Source organism: Hoplias malabaricus, chromosome 8, assembly GCF_029633855.1.
Source record: "Hoplias malabaricus isolate fHopMal1 chromosome 8, fHopMal1.hap1, whole genome shotgun sequence".
In the NCBI taxonomy this organism is placed as follows: domain Eukaryota; kingdom Metazoa; phylum Chordata; class Actinopteri; order Characiformes; family Erythrinidae; genus Hoplias; species Hoplias malabaricus.
The window spans coordinates 10232281-10252679 of record NC_089807.1 but is presented as its reverse complement, the minus strand read 5'-3'; the positions used below and the strand labels follow the sequence as shown (position 1 = coordinate 10252679).

At 36.4% G+C, this 20399-nt stretch overlaps 1 protein-coding gene across 1 annotated transcript in view; it reads right to left on the bottom strand.

Moving 5' to 3' along the window:
- col17a1b (collagen, type XVII, alpha 1b) overlaps positions 1-16699 on the bottom strand; it is a 29019-nt gene extending 12320 nt beyond the window's left edge. Inside the window, exons 1-23 of the mRNA XM_066679348.1 lie at positions 16593-16699; positions 12185-12249; positions 11614-11664; positions 10718-10825; positions 9731-9994; positions 9529-9576; positions 9247-9276; positions 9055-9102; positions 8249-8395; positions 7518-7706; positions 6890-7324; positions 6670-6747; positions 5680-5832; positions 5460-5549; positions 5207-5251; positions 4943-5098; positions 4588-4839; positions 3958-4008; positions 3835-3861; positions 1569-1595; positions 1426-1488; positions 1115-1219; positions 164-217 (exon numbers count right to left, since the gene is read on the bottom strand). Of these exons, the coding sequence (XP_066535445.1) occupies positions 164-217; positions 1115-1219; positions 1426-1488; positions 1569-1595; positions 3835-3861; positions 3958-4008; positions 4588-4839; positions 4943-5098; positions 5207-5251; positions 5460-5549; positions 5680-5832; positions 6670-6747; positions 6890-7324; positions 7518-7706; positions 8249-8395; positions 9055-9102; positions 9247-9276; positions 9529-9576; positions 9731-9994; positions 10718-10825; positions 11614-11664; positions 12185-12239 (2476 nt within the window). The 5' untranslated portion in view covers positions 12240-12249; positions 16593-16699. The remainder of the gene's footprint in view (positions 1-163; positions 218-1114; positions 1220-1425; positions 1489-1568; positions 1596-3834; positions 3862-3957; positions 4009-4587; positions 4840-4942; positions 5099-5206; positions 5252-5459; positions 5550-5679; positions 5833-6669; positions 6748-6889; positions 7325-7517; positions 7707-8248; positions 8396-9054; positions 9103-9246; positions 9277-9528; positions 9577-9730; positions 9995-10717; positions 10826-11613; positions 11665-12184; positions 12250-16592) is intronic.
- Between the last annotated feature and the right edge of the window lie 3700 nt (positions 16700-20399).

The following is a 20399-nucleotide window of genomic DNA, read 5'->3' as shown; positions in this document are numbered from 1 at the left end:
TGTTTATATATATATATATATATATATATATATATATATATATATATATATATATATATATATATACACTTTTACTTTAACATTATAAATGCCTATTAAGCATTACGTAAAGAAACAACTATACATCCTAACACTAAAGTAACTAAATGAACCATGGACGAACCTTTTGATCCTGGTGGACCAGGAGGACCACGAGGTCCCATATCTCCTGGAGACCCTACAAGAAATAAAACACTTAAATAAAAAAACACTTAAATATTTGTATTTGTTTTTATATTTAATTAAATTATATGAACAACAGCAGGGTTTCTCAACCACTGGGCCCTCTAGTGGTCCAGACCAATATTTAGGAGAGCCAGTGAGTCAATGATGTGATGCTGTTACAATAATAATCTTTTCACATTATAAACAATAACAACACAAGCCTTGTAACAATCACTGATATACATCAAGTGTACTGTAACCTTACAAGCTGATATTTTATGTATAAAGCTACATATATCATATAACATTTTGTTTTCCTATGGACTATCATTTTTTCTAGTGATAACGTTATGCGTCCTGAGGTGGAAAATACTGAGACACCCTGTTCTACAGCATGATGATTTAAAACCTAAAGCACAGATGTACTCTTGCTGTTCTTAGCATTCTATTTTCATGTTTTCCAATTTATATTTCTCATGACATCTAAGACACACTGAAATTCATTGAAGTTATACATCAGCAAAGTTCACGTTCTTTTATATAATACTGAAAACTAGGGCATTTAAAATTTGGTTAGACATTTTTATTCATATCATTTAACAGATGCTGTTTTCCAAGGTAATTTTTCTAAACCTGTAACAGATATTAAATGTAGTGTTAGGAGTCATGCCCAAGGTCTCTTATTAGTGTAGCTTAATGTTTAGATACATAACCCTAGTGTGTATGTAGCAATAATATTTTACACTAAGCAACACCAACCATTACTGTGTAGTTCATAAATCACTGAACAGCGAATCCCACTGCCCAATAACCTTTAAACATTGCTATTTGTATTAAAGCTAGAATAGCTTTGTATTCACAAAGTTAGCAATTTAGCACAGTTCATTTACAGTTGTGAATGGAATCTGACCTCTGTCACCCTTCTCTCCAAAGCCTGCTGGTCCTGGCTCTCCCCTGGGTCCTGGAGGTCCTTCTCGGCCCCTGATTCCTGGCGGTCCCTCTGTGCCATGATCACCTGCAAAATACAGAGACAATGATATTAAGGTGAGAGTGGGCCATTAACTGGCTTTTTGAACCCTGAGCTTATGCTTCAAATATGTACTGAAAAGGTGCAGGGACAATACAACAAATTAATGACTGATATAAATAAATGGTCATTAAGAATACAATTTATGCCTTTTTAACAATATTTTTATTTTTTATACACAAAACTGAATTAACCTATGCTTCCTTTTTGTCCTTTGGGTCCTTCAGGGCCTGGGTCTCCTCTTGTTCCATGAAGACCTACAGATTTACAGTATACAGTATAAGCAACGTAAACAAGTATCTAATCAGAGCAAAAATATTTTTAGCACATTATTTACCTGGTGCCCCTGGAAAACCATCAAGCCCTGGAAAGCATTTAAATTGTGTTAGCCATATTTGATCATGATAATGTGCAATTATTTGTCATTGTACAACTTACAACAAAATGTGTCTTCCGCATTTAACCCATCTGTGGCAGTGAACACACACATACTTGTGCACTAGGGGCTGTGGACCCCCAGTGGTGGACAGTTGCAAAGTAAATGTAATTCATTACTGTACTTAAGCAGTTTTTTCTTGTATGTGTACTTTACTCAAGAATTTGGCTGACATTTTACTATAACTCCACTACATTTCAAACTCATTTATTTTACTACTACTGTTCCTATTGGTTTATGTGTGTAAAATTGTAACATTTGAAAAAATCTGTTGGCTCCGCACAGTTCTCTGCGTGGTACCGTTGCCAGGAGACAGATGGATACAGTCGGAGCGCTAAAACAAGCAAAAAAAGATTCTACTCCTAAAACCGAGTCTTAAGAAAGGCAGGCTCTTTATTTTAACTGTTGTTCATATTTGATCCTGTAAGTTATCACTTGTTTCAGTTCTTATGAATTAATCATATGATTTGTACTGTTTAGTTGGAGTCTGCAGTGACTACTGTTCATTCATATATTACATGGTTTATGGATCTGTAGATGTCATTAATCACTCCAAACTGAGGGTGAGAATCATTTGCAGGTTTATTTAACACTGTTTAACTATTTACAGTGTAAATTAACACAATGCTTGAAGTGAGGTCCAAACCAGAAAAATTCCAAAACCTGAAAATCAGTACAGCGAGATAAACTGGTCCAAAAAACAAAACCAGGTATCTGGCAAAAAGCCAGAAAAACTAAAAATGTAAGAAACGGATGGGTGAGAATTGCAGAAATAACTCAAACAATAAAAAACCTAAGTTTGCAAATATGAAGACAAAACAGAGAGCTTAAAGGAAAACTATGTCATATTTTTACCCTAAAATTACAGCTTCAAAATTATTGTGATGCTTCACTGAGCTGTAATAGGGAGAATAGTGTCTCTGCCAATGCTAATCCTGGCTCAGCACTGCAGAAACTATACTTTTGGAGGAGGGTAGGCACATTTTCCCCATGTACTCCTGCTCCTCGTTGCAAGTTTTTGCTTTTTTCCTAAAAAAACCAATCACTGTCATTGCGGTTTGTGTCAATACAGCATGTAGTTAGTTATATTCCTGGAGAAGTGGGAGTCTGCATCAACCCTTCGCCGTAGGGAACATATTGAATCAAACCCTCTGCCGTGGGTTTGATTCAGAATCATAAATTGGGCTTAATACTCAGATAGTAATCTCTTATGGAGATAGTAATCTCAATTGGTTTGGAGGGGAAACACCTTGTGTGTACGTGACAGCTGATATACATTCATTGTAATTCATCTTTGGTTGTTTCTTTTGTGTTCTTTAGTTTCAGATTAATAAATGACATTTTGTTAAAAGACTGGAGAACCAAGAGTGACACTAGAGTCTTTTCACCTATTGTGTGTTGACTAAGCATGAGGCTTGTTACAAAAAATATTAAAAGACATTAAAACCTTAATAATCATGGTACTTTTACTTTTGATATTTATGTACATTTAAAGGTAAATACTTTTGTACTTTTGTGTAGAGTAGAGTGGAGATCTAAATTGAGGACATCTACTTTTACTGGAGTAACATTGGTAACTCAAGTACATAGTTTGTGTACTTTGTCCACCACTGGTGAAGTGTGAGAAAAGGATTAAATCACAAGCTTATTTTTCTTATTTATCTTATATGTCTTACTTTTTGCTTGTTATTTTATAGCTACTGTGAATTATCAATATATATATGTATATATATATATATATATATATATATATATAAATTGGTTAGTTATACAATTCTAAGAGGGATCTGGTTGTTGCTCTAAATATCTAAAATACCATTGAAATACCCACTTTTCATGCATGTGTTCATGTTTACAGGTTTGTATGTGTCTGTGTGTGTCTGAGTGTGATAGAACACTTGGTGTACTTTACTGTGAAAGCTGATGTGTGACCACAAATATCTTGTATATACAAGGGCCAATAATTCTGATTCCAATTCTGACTATGAGAGAGAAGCTGAACTGCTGTCTTATGCACAAGCTTCATGGTTAAAATGTTTAACAAATGTCTATTTAAGAATTATTTTGTTGTATAATAAAGTTTCAGAGATTGTGAGATTGTCTTATGACAGCTAAGATAAAAAGCTAAAAAAGTAGCACAATAAACAATAAGACAATTTGTACAAACCTTTGGGCCCTGGAGCGCCAGTGTCACCTGAAAATACAATTAGTCTCAGATATGAAGAATTTACTCAAGAATAAATTATTTATAAAAGGAAAATATATATTGTGACTCTTTTCTGGGTCTGACCTTTGGGCCCTGGTGCTCCTCTCTCTCCCCTTTGTAAGGAAGCAAGGCTGGCTGCAGTAAACAAAGAGAAACAGATTATTGTAAGAACCACACCATCCACACATATACATATTTATCCCAGGTTACTTAAGGTGAACCTAAAATAATGCCTGCAAATTCTTCCTTGTAATTATTAAGTGTATCTACTTTAATGTGCAACCCTGTACATACACAGCTTCAACAACCTGCACAAAATGCACTGACAATAACTTTGGGATTCTCTGAAACAGCTGCACATCATTTTTAATGCAAGAATAAACTAGACAATTATAAAGCCCCCAGAGCTGGGCTGTGAACCAGTAAAGCTCTATCCAATAACTTTGGGATAGTCAGAGAATCAGAGTAGACTCTCACTATTTGGTCTCACTAATGCTCTTGTGGCTAAATGCCATTAAATTCTTGTTTAAAAACTTCATCACCTCATATAACTTTTATTTCTGAAGAAATTTTAAAATAATAGTGTCTATGAACATCCAGCCTTATGTCCTTTATATCTATGTACATTTTAGACTTTATACGTTAAATATATAATCTTTTTTATATGTTCAGGTTTTAATGGACCTGTGTGTGTGTGTTTGTGTGTTGCAGTACCTCTGAATGTTTCAGACTGCATTTCAGCTTGTATTAGTTTCTGTATCCTCTGAGTAGCAGCAGAGTCTGAGGCAGTTTCTGCTCCCAAACCTAGGGTGTTATCAGAACTGACCACTCCAACGCCCATGCCCCTGCCATACTGTAGGCTGTTTATGTCACTGCTGCCAGTCAGTCGACTTGTGCGGGCATGGCCACTAGGAGACAGCCCCTCAAGAGCGTCCACGCGGGCTTTAAGCACACTCACCTCCTTGGCTGTTAAAGAAAAATATGCGCTAGGTATTTATCAATTAATACTACACACACACACACACACACACACACACACACACACACACACACACACACATACACACACCTTGTTTATTCAGGGCTTGGCTGAGGGCTATGAGTCCAAACAGAAGTCCAAGAAGCAGCAGTAGTCCAAGCAGCAGCCCAAGCAGCCACTTCCACCAGGAGCAGCAGCTAGGACCACAGCCAAAACAGCCTCCTCCTCCTTTATCACTATAGATGTCTGTAAGACCCAGAGAAGCAGAAACAAACATCATTCAATTCTCAGGTTCAGATTATATCACTCTGAAGGTTTTATAGGAGCCACACATTAGAAACACGCAGACCTTACCTGCATAGGTAGCCTTATCTTTTGTTGGAACCACAGATGCTCCATCTATAACAATAAGAAAAGTTGTGGAGACACATAAGAATTGTTGTATTGGTATTTGTGATACAGTTTGCATATTCAAAAATTGCAGTAATGATTATTTATCATTTGTTTTTGTTTTTCCCTCATTGTTAATTCTTCCAAACATAAACTCCCAAGATGCAGCTTGATATGTCTTTTACACGGATGCTTTCAGAATAACACAGATCCTTACAGTAGGAGCCTGCTGCAGATTTGACGGGAGCAGCTTCAGCATAACTGGTTGTGAAAGTCTCCTTCTTCAGAGAAACATCTGAAACTGACCCTTTAAAATACAGAGGACAGTAATTTCTGTCAGAGTACGACTGCTTAACTTTACCCTTTTCTTTTCATTTACAAAGCTACCAAAGTCACAAACAGTGACGTATTAAAGATAAATTTCTACGTTTCTTTACCTCCTTTTTCACTGGGGAAGCTGTTGGTGAAGAGTTTTCCGCTGTCCTTGGACAGAACAAGCACCTCCGTGTCTCTCTTTGATGGAATATTTTCTTTCTCAAGAATAATGTATTTACGCGGTACGTCATCTTTCACAGACTGCGTAGTAGTGCCTAAAAAGGGGCAAAGTGTTGATTTACCAAGTGTATACAAGCATACGAAGTACCGTTTAAAAGACAGAGACCACTCTGATCAAATTTATAGTCAACATTGCCATTAAGTTCATGTTATGCATATTTCTGAGAAGTTTAGATACAAGAATGATCCTGAGAAATAGACCTGTGCAAGACCTGCTATTGCAGATATAGAAATACACTTTGTTATCCTTCTACAGTGAGAAAAACTAGTATGGGACTGGTAGAAGCCTGAGGTGACTAACTGAAACAGACAAAAGTAACTAAAAAGAGAACACTAAAGTTGATCAAAATATAAAACGTATTGAACAAAGGTAAAGATTAAATTTACAACAACTGAACTACAGTGAACCAGGACAGGAGACTACACTGACAGAGTTTATGCAGTGAGACATGATGTGATGTTACTCCTGGGAGCAGGGCATGGCTAAGGGAGACCAGAGGGAACACGAAAATGTGGACAACCCAAATTAAACCCATAGCAAAAAATCTTCTGACTAAGTTGAAAGGATGCATTTATACAATGAAACACAATGGAATGGAATGGAAATTTAATAGAATAGAAACTGTAATAAAGACAGTTAAAAATGTGTCAAATATTAAAAAAGTAATATTATAAATTGAGTTTTTAGATTTTCTGAATAATGTGTATTATTTATATTCAACTAAAAACTTTTAATGCTTTAGTGCTTAATGACTTTCTTAAAAGGAAATAATAATAAACAATAGCTAGTATCTGACTTGTGTATGATAAGTAACGATATTTGTAAAATATATGACAAAATCATTATTTTGAATGAATGAGTGTAGAGTTACCTGTTGAGGTTGAGACTCCAGTACTAACCACACCAGAGCTACTTACACTCTGAGATAGGTTTTTCTGGACGCCATATCCTACACAACACAACACACACACACACACACACACACACACACACACACACACACACACACACAATTAACAACCAACTGACTGAACTGAGTTCAGATGTTGCTATACTTGATGAAATCAGATATTACTGAATATATGTCCTACCTGAGTGTGAGTTAACAACGTTAAATGAGTTAACTCCACTAGATGTGTTTGCTCCACTGGATGTTTTCACTCCACTAGATGTGTTTGCTCCACTGGAAATTTTCAATCCACTAGATGTGTTTGCTCCACTGGAAATTTTCAATCCACCAGATGTGTGCACTCCACTTGATGTATTCATTCCACCAGATGTGTGCACTCCACTGGATGTATTCATTCCACCAGATGTGTGCACTCCACTGGATGTATTCATTCCACCAGATGTGTGCACTCCACTGGATGTATTCATTCCACCAGATGTGTGCACTCCACTAAATGTGTGCACTCCACTGGATGTTTTCACTCCACTAGATGTGTGCAATCCATTAGATATGTTAACTCCATGAGATGTGAGAACTGTACTAGATGGTGAGGCAAGATTATTCTGGAATCCATACACTGCAAAACCAAAGAGATTTTATTAATGTTACTGAAGGCGGGTTCTAATAATCCATACTAGGATCAAATTAGCAAAGATATATATAAAAAAGGCTACTAGTAAAAATGCTTTATTTTGTAAACATCATGTGAATCTTTCAGGTAGTGTCTGCTTGCGGCAAACAGTAAGACGTTTAGTGAAGCTGATGCTTACCGGACAGTGAGGATGGCGACGTGCTGTTGCCGAGAGAGGAGACAGTAGACATGTTGTTGGTGCTGCTCTGATAGGCAAAGCCTGAGCCAGTGGACATATTAGACACATTAGAGATGTTAGAAGGCAGTGTTGAACAGGTGTAGGACGGGAGCACAGATTCCAGAATACTGCTGTCATACTGCCCTGAAACTAAAAATAACATTTCAGACATAGTACAGTACACAATAAATAAAAGCAAGAAAACACAAAAACCTCAAAGACCAGTATGAGCCCTGATAGTTTATGCTGGTTAATGCGGCATGTGTGCTAGTAAAATCTGTCACACAGCAGGGTCAGTACCATATATATTAGTTTCATTTGTAATCAGTTACTCAGCATCCAAACATATTTAATAAACCAATAAGTGCTTGTTATCTGAAGTTTCATTAGTGAAGATGAATTCAATATTTATGTGCACAGGGTATAATACAAAAAGCAGTAGTGTTCATCTTGTAACTTGAATTTTTGTCTGTGATTCTTCTTATTGCTGGAGTATTCATTCAGTGTCATGAAACACACAAGATTACATTAATATTAATATTAATATATTAATTAAATTAATATATATCAAGATAGAATACCCAGGATTATTTTTGCTCTGGGTATTATTGCTTATAATTTGGGGATGTACATGTATTTCTAATCTCAATTGTTTTCTGATCATTCCTCAAATTCATGAGTCATATCTGTACCAGTCTGAGAGCCTTGTTTGATGATCTTGGTCTCCACTGTAGCTTTGCGGGGGACAGGGAGGGTGGAGGAGGTGGAGGAGCGGGTGGGGCTCACACTAGACGAGCGACTGCCTTTTAACAGCTTCTTCACATCATCCAGCTCCGTCCCTGCAATCAGACAGAGGTAATGAATCATTATACACATTCCTCTACAGTCCTGAGAAAACATTGATATCTACAAAGATGATCCAGTCACTCAGTTACAATAAGCATGAAGAAGAGAATGGGGTACGCAATTACGCAATAAACTAAATTAACAATAAGATCATAACCAATTGATTAATAAAAATCTTTTTGATTATAAAACTCTGTGGTGCTTTGCAGTTTGAGTGCTTATTAATGATTACATTTTTGTCTTTGTTTTTCTAGAAAAACATGTTTTTTATAATTGTATATAATATAACATGTCCTTTTTTTTTTTGGGACAGCTGCGAACACAGTGCCATGAGACACGCTTGGAGGAAAACACTAAAAATATGCTGCACTACGGCACTGAAGACCACTGTGCTCTCTTGGACTCCCAGGCCCTGAAACTCAAACATCACAGGGGGATGGAGATAGTAATCTCCCAATGAAAGGAGCAAGTGCTGTATGTATTTTTAATCATTAACACACAGAGGAAAAGCAGAAGGTTTTATATAAAAAAAAAAAAAAACTTTGGAAAATTACGGAAAGTTTGTTTCATTATTTCCGTAGGACGTCTGAGAAACATGGAGATGATCATTGTGTATTTTGAAGGGAAATGTGTGGTTTGAGGGTAAACTTACATCTGGTTGAGGGAGATGCGCTCTGTAATCGAGCCCTGATTTCACTCTCTGTAATAAACAAAGATTATTTTATTCATTTACTTTCTTTATGTGCTTTTTTGACCATTTTTGTTTCATATTCCATAATACATCTAAACACATCCATAATAAGCCTTACAGTGTGATATGATGAACGTTGTAATATTTACTTACCTCTGCTCTGAGATCTTCCTCTGGACGCACCTGGAGAAAACACACAGCATTAATTTTTCACAATTTTTTGTATCTATTTATTCATTTCCCTGGGTATTAAGTGTGGTTTTAACACCTGAATATTTAGAATATTTATCACTGGCCTTACACACAATGTTATAAAAGTAGTTAAAGCCTGACTCAGTTGTGTAGTACTCTTCTTTACATTGATTGGGTGTGTCCTCACTAATGATTCATTAATGATTGTAACACACATCACTCAAAAAAAGCTGAATTTCTGACCATAATCTTTCCTTATGAGCTCCGGTGAGGAGTTGGCACTTGAACTTCCTAAAAACAACAAAAACAAGACTTGATTTACACAAAGGGCAGTTATTCTGTATTTGTTTGTTTTTCTTTTTTTACTGAAATATGACTCCCAACTAATCCCCAGTGTTCCCATTTTTTGTTTTATTTCATGTATGTTCTGGTAAGCTGGACTCACCATCGTAACCTCCAGAGTGACTGGTCATAGTCTTCCTCTCCATAAAAACAGGTGAGTGACTGACTGAGGAAGAGGACATTTGTGTCCTTCTCCCTCCACCTGAGGAGCTGGATCTGACCTTTAATCCAGACCCAGAGCCTGATCCAGATATAATTTCAACTCCTCCTCCTCCACTTCCTCCAATCCTCCACTCGTTCCCACTGAATTCATCCCCCAGGAACAGTCCCTCGAACCCTGTACTGCCAGCATTCCCCCCTGCAGAGGCTGGAGGTCACAGGGGTTAATTCCGTCAAAACATTTCTTTATTACATTGTAAATACTATTATTTAGATACTAAATACACTGCAGTACAAACTGAATGAATTATGGGTATTTAAATTTTACAGTCAATCAAAATTAAATGTTCATTTTACCAAATATATTTTATTGCTGCAGTATCTTATCTGCTGCATTTTATCACTCAGTACAATCTACTGCTGCTGTTCATTGCTTCTGTGGCTGATAGAAACAGGTGAGAAGAAAGGTACTCAAGTTTCCAGGCACAAATTTCCAAACTAATGAACTGTAATTTACTGACATATTTGAATATATTTTTTACAGTGCGTGAAAGGAATGTTTTACCCCATGTTTACTGAGCTGACCTGAACAAAAAACTAAAAAATAATTCATATCAGTCTATCGATTCAATTAATCTTATGTGCAAAACATTACCCCATTTGTGAATTCATTTATGTGCAGAGTATTGTCTTGTAGTATTATAACTTCACTCTGCCCTGTAATACTATATACACTTATGATAATACACCTCTTGAAGTATAGAATTTCATACTTCAAAATTCTATCAGAAAATGAAATATGCTCATTATCATAATTTCATCACTTTACGCCAGTATCAGTATATTAGATTTTTCCTTGTATTTACAGTTGGTAATGTGCAGGAACTGAATAATAATACTGACAGGATTGCTGCCTGCTGTAAACACTTACAGGAGGAGAAGTAAGAGGCGCTGCTGTTCTGACTCAGAAAATTCTTCTCAAAGCCATTTCCCCAAGAACTGCTGGACATGCTTTTACTGCCTGATCCACTGAAGCCCTCTGAAGGAAAGAAAAATCTTCTCATTACATTCTGTACTGAATAATGTAAAACTCCCTCATTCAAATCAGATCTTTACTAATATCATGCACAGTAACATTACTGCTATTACTACTACTACTACTATTACTACTACTACTACTACTACTACTACTACTACTACTACTGCTACTACTACTACTACTACTAATATTACTACTACTATTACTACTAATACTATTACTACTATTACTATTACTACTACTACTACTACTACTGCTACTACTACTACTACTAATACTAATATTACTACTACTATTACTACTAATACTATTACTACTATTACTATTACTACTACTATTACTACTACTACTACTACTACTACTACTACTACTACTACTACTACTACTGCTACTACTAATACTAATATTACTACTACTATTACTACTAATACTATTACTACTATTACTATTACTACTAATACTATTACTACTACTATTACTACTAATACTACTATTACTACTATTGACACCACTACTACTACTACTATTACCACTATTACTACTAATTCTACTACTACTATTATTACTGCTAATACTACTACTGCTACTACTATTACTGTTACTACTAATAATAATAATAATAATATTAATAATACATTATAATGTTATAAACACAAACTTTACACCAAATACAAAACCATAAATATGTATTTGTTATTCATAAATAAAGAAGCAATAGAATATGGTTGATACTATTAAAAAAAATAAAACAATTTGAGAGTAAAACCAAAAAGAAAGATGTGTCTTACTTGGTGGTAAAGATGTGAGTCTGCTTGATGTAACAGTAGTTTCTGTTATAACTGCAGAGAGAACATATGGTGAATCAGTATTTTACTTTTACTGTTTTTTAAATGGGGTTTCTGTATTATATGATCAGAAGCGACTGTGCTGTAATACTTTTATTCATCCACAGGATGGCACTGTTTAACAGGCGGCTTAGGCAGAATCAACACACAAATCCTAAGACACTTTTTGTGTAAACATATTTTCCATTTAAACTAATGACCCCGGCTTTAAAATGCACTTAAGTGTAACCCTGTGGTACAACCACACGGTGGTAACTGTCGTATAAATCAGGCTAAAGTTGTAAAACTCTTTATTGAGGGAAGAGTATCTTGGAAACGACCGTTACGCCTCACTACCGTGTAATAATAAAACATGACCACCCGGTGGCGCCATGTATCTATCGAATTAGTGAGACTAGAGCTGTTTTTAATATTTTTTAAACACGAAACTTGTGAAGTGACGAAGTAATGATTAGAAGATGATAAATAACCTCATGGTTTTGCTCTGGTTAAGAAAAGGTAAAGAGTTCCTCACCTCTTTCTCCTGAACTCCCTCCTGAGTCGTTGGTTTGTCTTGTTAAAGAATCCATTCCATGCTAACTGTAATACACATAGAAAATATATACACATACATGTAAATACATATAAATGTAAAGACATACACATACGGAGTAAACATATTACATAAATACATTCATGTTTATCACTTGCACATTTCCAATGCAAAGGCACTACGCTTGTGTGTGTGATAAGCAAACTCAAACTGCAGTACAGTATACGACACAGTGAATCCTTTTCACTATTTTAACACCATTTAACCTTGGAAGCAAATATGTTAAAATGACCAGAGCAATGAGAAACACTTCCTCATAATTTTCTCAGGTTTTCTCATAATGTATAATCTGAATCTGTAATGTGTACAGATTACTTTTCTGTCTGTGCCCAAAATCCCCCACCCAGCCCCAGCCCCCTTTTCACCCTGATCTCAATTGGCCTTGACTACCAGTCGACCACAACAGACCAGGTATTATTTGAGTTCAGTCTTGTGTCCACTGGTGAAGGATAAAAAGACAACCAACACACACTGCAACAAATGAGCTACTATCTCTAAATTCTACATTTAAAGTGGACTAAATGTGTGTGTTTTACAGAGTGGACAGTGGGTAGAAATAGCATCACTGCTGTGTGTGATTCACACGTACCAGGGCAAAACACTAACACACCACAACTATGTCACTGCTGCGGTGAGAATGATCAAACACTGCAGTCATACCTGCTCTGTTGCGGTCCTGTGGAGCTCCTAACTATTGAAGAACAAGGTAAAAAAGAGCTAGCAAAGTATCCAAAGCAACAGATGGTCTAATTGTATAACCACAATGTGCATCTGCATTATAAGTGAAGATGGTTAAATGGACACTAAATATAGTAACAAGGCAGTCATTGTAAAGTTTTGGCTGACTGATGTATATCACTATGTTCTCTTGGTTGAAGTCTTGCTCTGCTTTACCATAGTATCACATCACTGTTTGGTTCGGTGCTGAGAGATGTTGGATTTTACAGTAGTTCTATAGGATATCTTTTTTGTTAGTGATTTATTAGTGTTATAATAACAATACTCATATCTGATGGGACTGTGACCCTGAACTTGATAAGCAGTTACAGACAGCGCATGAATAGCCGATGGTATACGTCGTCTTCTTCTCCTTGTCTATTACCTTGTCCTACCTTTTTGAGATGTCAGCACATTTCAGTTCTAAAATGTTTGGTCAGATCAGGAATGGTGAGCATGTACGCAACTGTATGATTGAGCGTACGGTATAACATCAGTAATGTGTGGGGAAGTGTAATATTTTGTGTGGTTTAATTTGAAGGTGCTGTAAACTGTGTTTTTGATGTGAAGTTATAATTTTCTTGGGTGTGTTCATGTGCGAGAGTGTTTGTGTGCATTTGTGTTTGTGTCTGTGGTCTGTTTCGGTGTGTGTAATGGAGCTGATAGCACGTGAGATAAATTGCATGGAAACCTGAATTTTTGACAGATAGGATTCTGTCAAATCCTATCCTATAGCAACAATTTAACAACACCTTAACAACAACTAAGCAACTACATAGCAACCACCTGGGATACCATAGTAGCCACCCAGCAACCACCTAGCAATATCCCACTTGTGATACCATAGGAACCACCTAGCAACACCTTAGCAACCAATTCTAAATGTTTTAGAGCCACCTGGGAATTGCTTTGCATTGTACATTCACTGACAATTCTACAGGAAATGCACTTTACAGACATTTTTTTCATTCTATTATTGGGCTTTGTGAGTATATTTATATCGCTATTGATGTTGTTTATACTTATGTATCTCCGATATAGTAACTTTAGAGGAGAAAATATAACACCTTCTTAACTTTTAAAGGAATCATGAAATGTTCACAGTATATAAGGGACAGCTGCTGTGTTCATATGAAATTTTAAGCTAAAAATTAACAATGGATGTATATATTTTTCTTTGGACAGCAATGATATGTTATGATGTCCACAGTTTTGTGCAGTTTCCCAGCTGTTTTTATTCCCTCAGCATCTGAATAGTCTTTTTAACCTGGTGCTCTTTTTTCTTTTTTCTTTAATTTGTTATTGCAATGAAGCAATTCAATTATTTCATCAGTATGCATTTAGTGTAGTATACAGTAATGATAAAATAATATTCAAATATTACAGATTTTATTATTAATAAAATATTTACTTTTGCCTAACGAAAACAAAGTAGGCTGAAGGTTGACATTTAAAATTGTACCATTATCATGGCCTGTAAAATAGTGGTGTAGTTTAAGGTATGATCTGTTTCTAACTTTAAATTAAAGTTCTTGCTGTCCACCACCTGTCTGAGTGACTTTTTCCTATAGTTCAGGGTTTTTCCTGGACTCAGACACCATCATATCATTGCTCCAAAATAGTAACTAAATAGGAGAAGGAGAAAATCTTGTTAAGTTTTAATGAAAGAGATTTCCATCCATCCTTTATCTGTAAGCGCTTATCCAGTTCAGGGTCACGGTGGGTCCAGAGCCTACCTGGAATCATTGGGCGCAAGGCGGGAATACACCTGGGAAGGCAACACACACACAGTCACTCACACCTACGGACACTTTTGAGTTACCAATCCACCTACCAACGTGTGTTTTTGGACTGTGGGAGGAAACCGGAGCACCCGGAGGAAACCCACGCAGACACAAGGAGAACATACCATCTCCTCACAGACAGTCACCCAAAGTGGGAATCGAACCCACAACCTCCAGGCCTATGGAGCTGTGTGACTGCGACACTACCTACGTGCTGCGCCACTGTGCCACCCTGTAACAGATTTCATTCTAAGTAATTTTGGAGAATTTTAGTCCAATAGATTTTAGATTTAATTTTAAATTTTAATTTTGGACTAATTTTAGAATAGTAGTCCAAACATCATGAACTTTTCACCCAATGTGAAGGACAGCTACTGTGTTTAAATGATGTAGCAAAGAAAAATCCACAAATATAGAGATACATGTTTTTCTCTGGACAGCAACAATATGCTGTTAGAGAATATATTACATATAATTAATATTAATGAAACCTCAAGATCCTCAAGATATTGCATAGTCCTTATCATGGTCTAGTTGTGTAGGTTAAAAGGGTTTTGTTGATGCACTACATTTATTTGAAATTTGGTTCCATACAGATAAATCCTGGGGTCAGGACCAATACTATTGAGTAAATGAAGTATAAAATAAATTAAATGCAGCAGATTAGGGCACAGTCAAATTCCTTAACCTGGTGCTGCTTTTGGTTGGTTTGACAGGACACCTGGTACAGATTTCTATTCTCAAAACCAGGAGCTGCAAAGTAAGCAGTGTCAACAAATAAATAACAGGATTGCACAACTTTAATTAATCCTTCACCACAAGAACATATTTGGCAAAAACAATATAAAGCTGCAGCAGAAAAAATTATGAGGATACATGTCCTGAGGGCACATTAGTTCAACAGCTACTGTGACAACAAAGGAAAGCCCACAATAGCATTTAAAAACACCCAAGCCAACCCCGTCCAGCACAAAATGTGCCATCGATTTTATTATACACTCCATTTTTTCTAAATTTGCTACTGTGGAAGAAGTAACTCAGAGAGTTTGGAGTTTGAAATTAACCCTGACAGACCCAGATGTGGATGTTTCATTTGCCCAACTGTTTCTATTTGGGTGGGACACAGTTTCTCACTGAAACCAAGGTCTGTCATTTACACCAGTTGAATTAGAGATTGTCTTGTGGGTTGGCATCAGTTTAAAATGTTAACTATGCATCCATCCAGAGCATAGCAAGTATACTCCTTCATAACAGCTCAAAAATATTTAAAAAAAATACAACCACAGACGACAGATACAGCCCTCAGCTATGTACACAGTGAAGTCATGCAACCAGAGGAATCACGATCAGCAATCAAAACAATACATAGCCTGACCTTGCAGTGTTGAAACAGTCCAAGCATAAACACTGCACTTATAGAAAAGTCCTGCACAGGTATTCTTGCTCTGCAAATGTTCAGTGTAAACATTCACATGTTTGACAACTGGGCACTTTAAATGGTACATTGCATTCTCTTTTCCAGAGGGACAGATGCATATTTGCACTGAAGACGCACCCTTGAAGGACCCACCCGTGTGACACAATTTCTAAAAAGTGTCAGATTTATACATTTGATTGTTTACCATGTTCTCAAGGCTAATCTATTAATGTTTGTGAAGCTGTATTTACTCAAACTGATGCAGGCTTTAAATAGGAAACACATGCAAGTCATAAAAAACATTGTCCATAAAGAAGCAATGTGTTATAAACAATCCAGCTTCATGTCTCAGTTGAGAGGATTTCTCTCCTAATGTAAGAGAAAGTGAGTAAAAAAGTGTCTTGTACTTTACCTGAAGTGCAGGTGAAAGTCAGGAGAAAGTTTCCTTGAGAAGTAAACGTTCCTTGAAAAGAGCCAGTAAAAGTGAGTGCCTGTCCGTGATGTTCACTTGCACCACATAGATGTAAAGTAATTATCTTTGTTCCGCCTCCTTCTTCTTTATTTTCTTTCCACTTTCACAGACAAGTCTCCGCAGAAATTCTGGACTGGATCCTGAGCCACTCCCAAGTGTTTGGCACACACACTCACACACACACACACACACTGACACACACACCCCACACACCAGTGAGTTTTTGAAAGAGACAATACCCTAGGGAATCACAATCTCAGTCATTTAATGATCTCCAAACACCGCTGTAAGGCATGTCCAGATGAAAGAAGGGTGGGGCTGGATATATTATATCCCTCAGCGCCTTCTTTTGCTTACATCCACATATTTAACTGTATACAGAATTTAAATCCTAACTGACAGAGAACTGTTTTTTTAATTAAAATTTCTGGAATCTGTCGTGAGGATATTTTTCATCACTTTGCCATTTCCAAGTTAAAATTTGATCATCTGTTTCTTTGTTTACGTAAATATGTACAATAAGTGTAATATTAATCAAAGTCAGTAATCAGAGAAGAGAGACTGTTCAAAACTAAAATGTTTGTGGTGTGTGTTCTTTTGATGTTTGAAGATTTATCTTTGCATATGCAAACCTTTATTTAGGTTAGCACAAAAAATATAAATGTCTTATAGTTTATTAACTCACTATTTAAATATACACATATATATTCAATATAGAAAATAGCATTTTTAAAATGAAAAAAAAAATTACAGCATGAACCGAGCCAAATACAATAGAAAGATTTCTGGAAAAATACTGAGGTCAAAAAGAGAATTCCAGAAGTTCTTAAATCTTCTGCATAATATTATGAAGTTACTGCAAGAACAAAGCTATGATGGCACAGTGGGTGGCATTACTGCCGAACAGCCCCAGACATGGGGGCCTGGGATCGAGCTTCACCTCTCTGTGGAGTTTGGGGTGATCTCTCTGTTTGCTCCACAGTCAGTAGTCCTAGGCCAGGCTGAAATAAACATTTTTTTCATAATTCCTGGCAGGGGTGGGCAAGGCATTGTGAGGCAGTTTGTGAGGCAAGAAAAGCACGTTTTCTCAGATTTACCACCATTTTAAAATGATCAGCATTATACATAAACACTCAGAAGCCACATTTAGGACGTTCAGTAAATAAAATTTCTCTGGTTCTTATCACCAGCACAAACAAAGGAATCTGAGTCATTAAGTCTCTCCCTTTTTTCACTCCTTGTTCACTCCTTTTATTTGGAGATGCAGGCATTGGAGTGTGAATCACAAAGGAATTAAAAGACATTTGGACTGGCTTGCCCAGACAGTGATACATATTTGAGAGAAAATTATCCAGACCAAAACCCCAGTGAATCATCTTCTCTCTCCCTAAAAAAAGAAAAAAAAAAAAGAAAAAAAAAGAGCCCACAAAGGATTGGTTATGGCTGGCTGTGACGCTGGCACTGGTATCCATGAAAACAAAAGTCTTTACTGAGGTACACAGCTATTGTTGACCTCTGCAGACCTACCCTTCCCCTCCGTGCTTTGCCTCTTTCCCTGTACCACCACACCTTCCCAACACACACAGCACATGACTCACATCACAGAGCTGGACTCCACCTCTGCCCACAGCACAATCACTACAGCAGCCCACTGGTCATGTGGAAAAAGCACAGAGAAGCCAAGAATCCCGTTAGTTGGTTGCTATATGAAGTTGTTGATGTCAAACAAAAGCCTTCACCAAATGGTGCATGATTCACATTGTACAGCTAACAGCAAAAGAATCTCCTGAGCACTTTAACTGCACATGTGCAGAAGGCAAATGTAACTTGGGTGAGAAGCAGGCATAATGTACCAGAAAACCTCCTAACCACAATTGCTTCTTCAACCAAACTGTTCATGCTTGAGATTAAACATGACATGATTAACACACACAGTTTACTATTGAAAGACTTCTTTGGAACAGCTTTTATGATACAGATTAAACAAGATATAGACCACAGAGGCCAAATTTGAACACTGACACTACATTTTATATTGATACATTCAGTAAGAACGTTCTTCCTGAGTGCTTCTGCTGTGTGCTACGTCTTGAAGCAAATCCTTTTCTGCTTGAGGAAAACAAATTACGTACAAATTCCATTTCCAGAGAGGGGATTTCATAATCTACAGTACATAATATAATTTAAAGATCTGGAGAATTACAAAAAGCCCTTTATGCAAGGGACAAGACCCAAATCCTGTACTGGTTGGCTATGGCACTGAATTCAAAACAGATATGATTTTGCAGAGGAAATCACTGGGGTGTCTTAGAAACACTTCCACAAACCATTGTATGTGAACACAGTTCATCACTGCATTCACAAATGCAGGTTAAAACTCACAAATTCAAACAAACAGAATAATAATAATAATAATAATAATAATAATAATAATAATAATAATAAGCCATATATAAGCATGATCCAGAAATCTTGCCACCTTTTCTGGGCCTGACGTAATTTAAGATGAACTGAGGCAAAGTGGAAAAGTGACCAATCAAAATATGAAATTCTTTTCAGACATTTTGAATGCTACGTTCTCTGGGCTAAAGAGAAGAGGAGTACAGTGGAGATCATATAGTATATCAGCCAGTGACGTTTATTGAAAGCTTTTTCAACATTAAGAATTTAGTATATTGTTGCTTTCCAAAGAATAATATGTATCTGCATTTTTGATGTGTTTTAGTTTACTACATCATTTAGACACAGCAAATGTCCTTTACATAGTGTGACATTTTTATGATGAATGAACAAGTAGAAATACTTGAGAATAAAACCCTTTTACATTCATGTTCTTTAAAAATAAAGAAGGTTTTTTCTTTCTCCTATAAATTTTCTATTTTGGAGATTATTTGGATTAAAATATAACCAACACACAAGGTCACAAATTGCCATTGATGTAAAACACAATAGCACTCTCTTGTGGAGCAGTTCCTCAATGTGAATGAGTATGTTAGCGATTAACCCCATGACCTATGAATAGTTAACAAAATGCCTCTCGTCTAAAACAAAAAGGTTATGAGCAGAAGGTTAAAAGGCAACATTACGTTCTACAGGCAAGAAGTTCTGGTGTGCACACTAAACTTTCTAATGTGAACAAATGTTCCAATTTCAAAAGGGGTTCAGTAAAACACAGAACAGTTATACACGTATAGATATGAAAGAAAACATGCTTTCACTTCAGAACATCTGTTGCAATCCTGAATAAATCCTTTTTAACCACATCAAAGACAAGCCGATACCAAAGACACACCCTACATCCTTTATGTAAGGAGCTGTATGGCTGACACTTTATCTAGACTATTGTGTACATATGTATGCCTGTCCATTGTGATTGTTCAGAGCTATTCTCTTGTGGTACAGGGGGAAAAAAGAGTCACAGCATGGAGATACTATTCACAACTGAGTAGAAGGGATAATGCTTAGCTAACATGATTTGATATTAGGTGGTTAAGCAAACAGGGTCTCTATACAAGTTTGCATCTGGTATATCATTATATTATTAGTGTGAAAGTCTCCATACCAAGCAGAAGTGATTAAGCTGTTTTGAGAATGTCTCTAATACTGGCTTTGGAGGAAACCATAAGCAGTTTAAAAACACCAGGCATTCAACATCTAGAAAACAAGTCAAGACATGCTACAAATTTAGTCCCCACTTAAATATGCATCTGAACTCAAAATATAAAGAGAGGTATTATATTAAGGGAC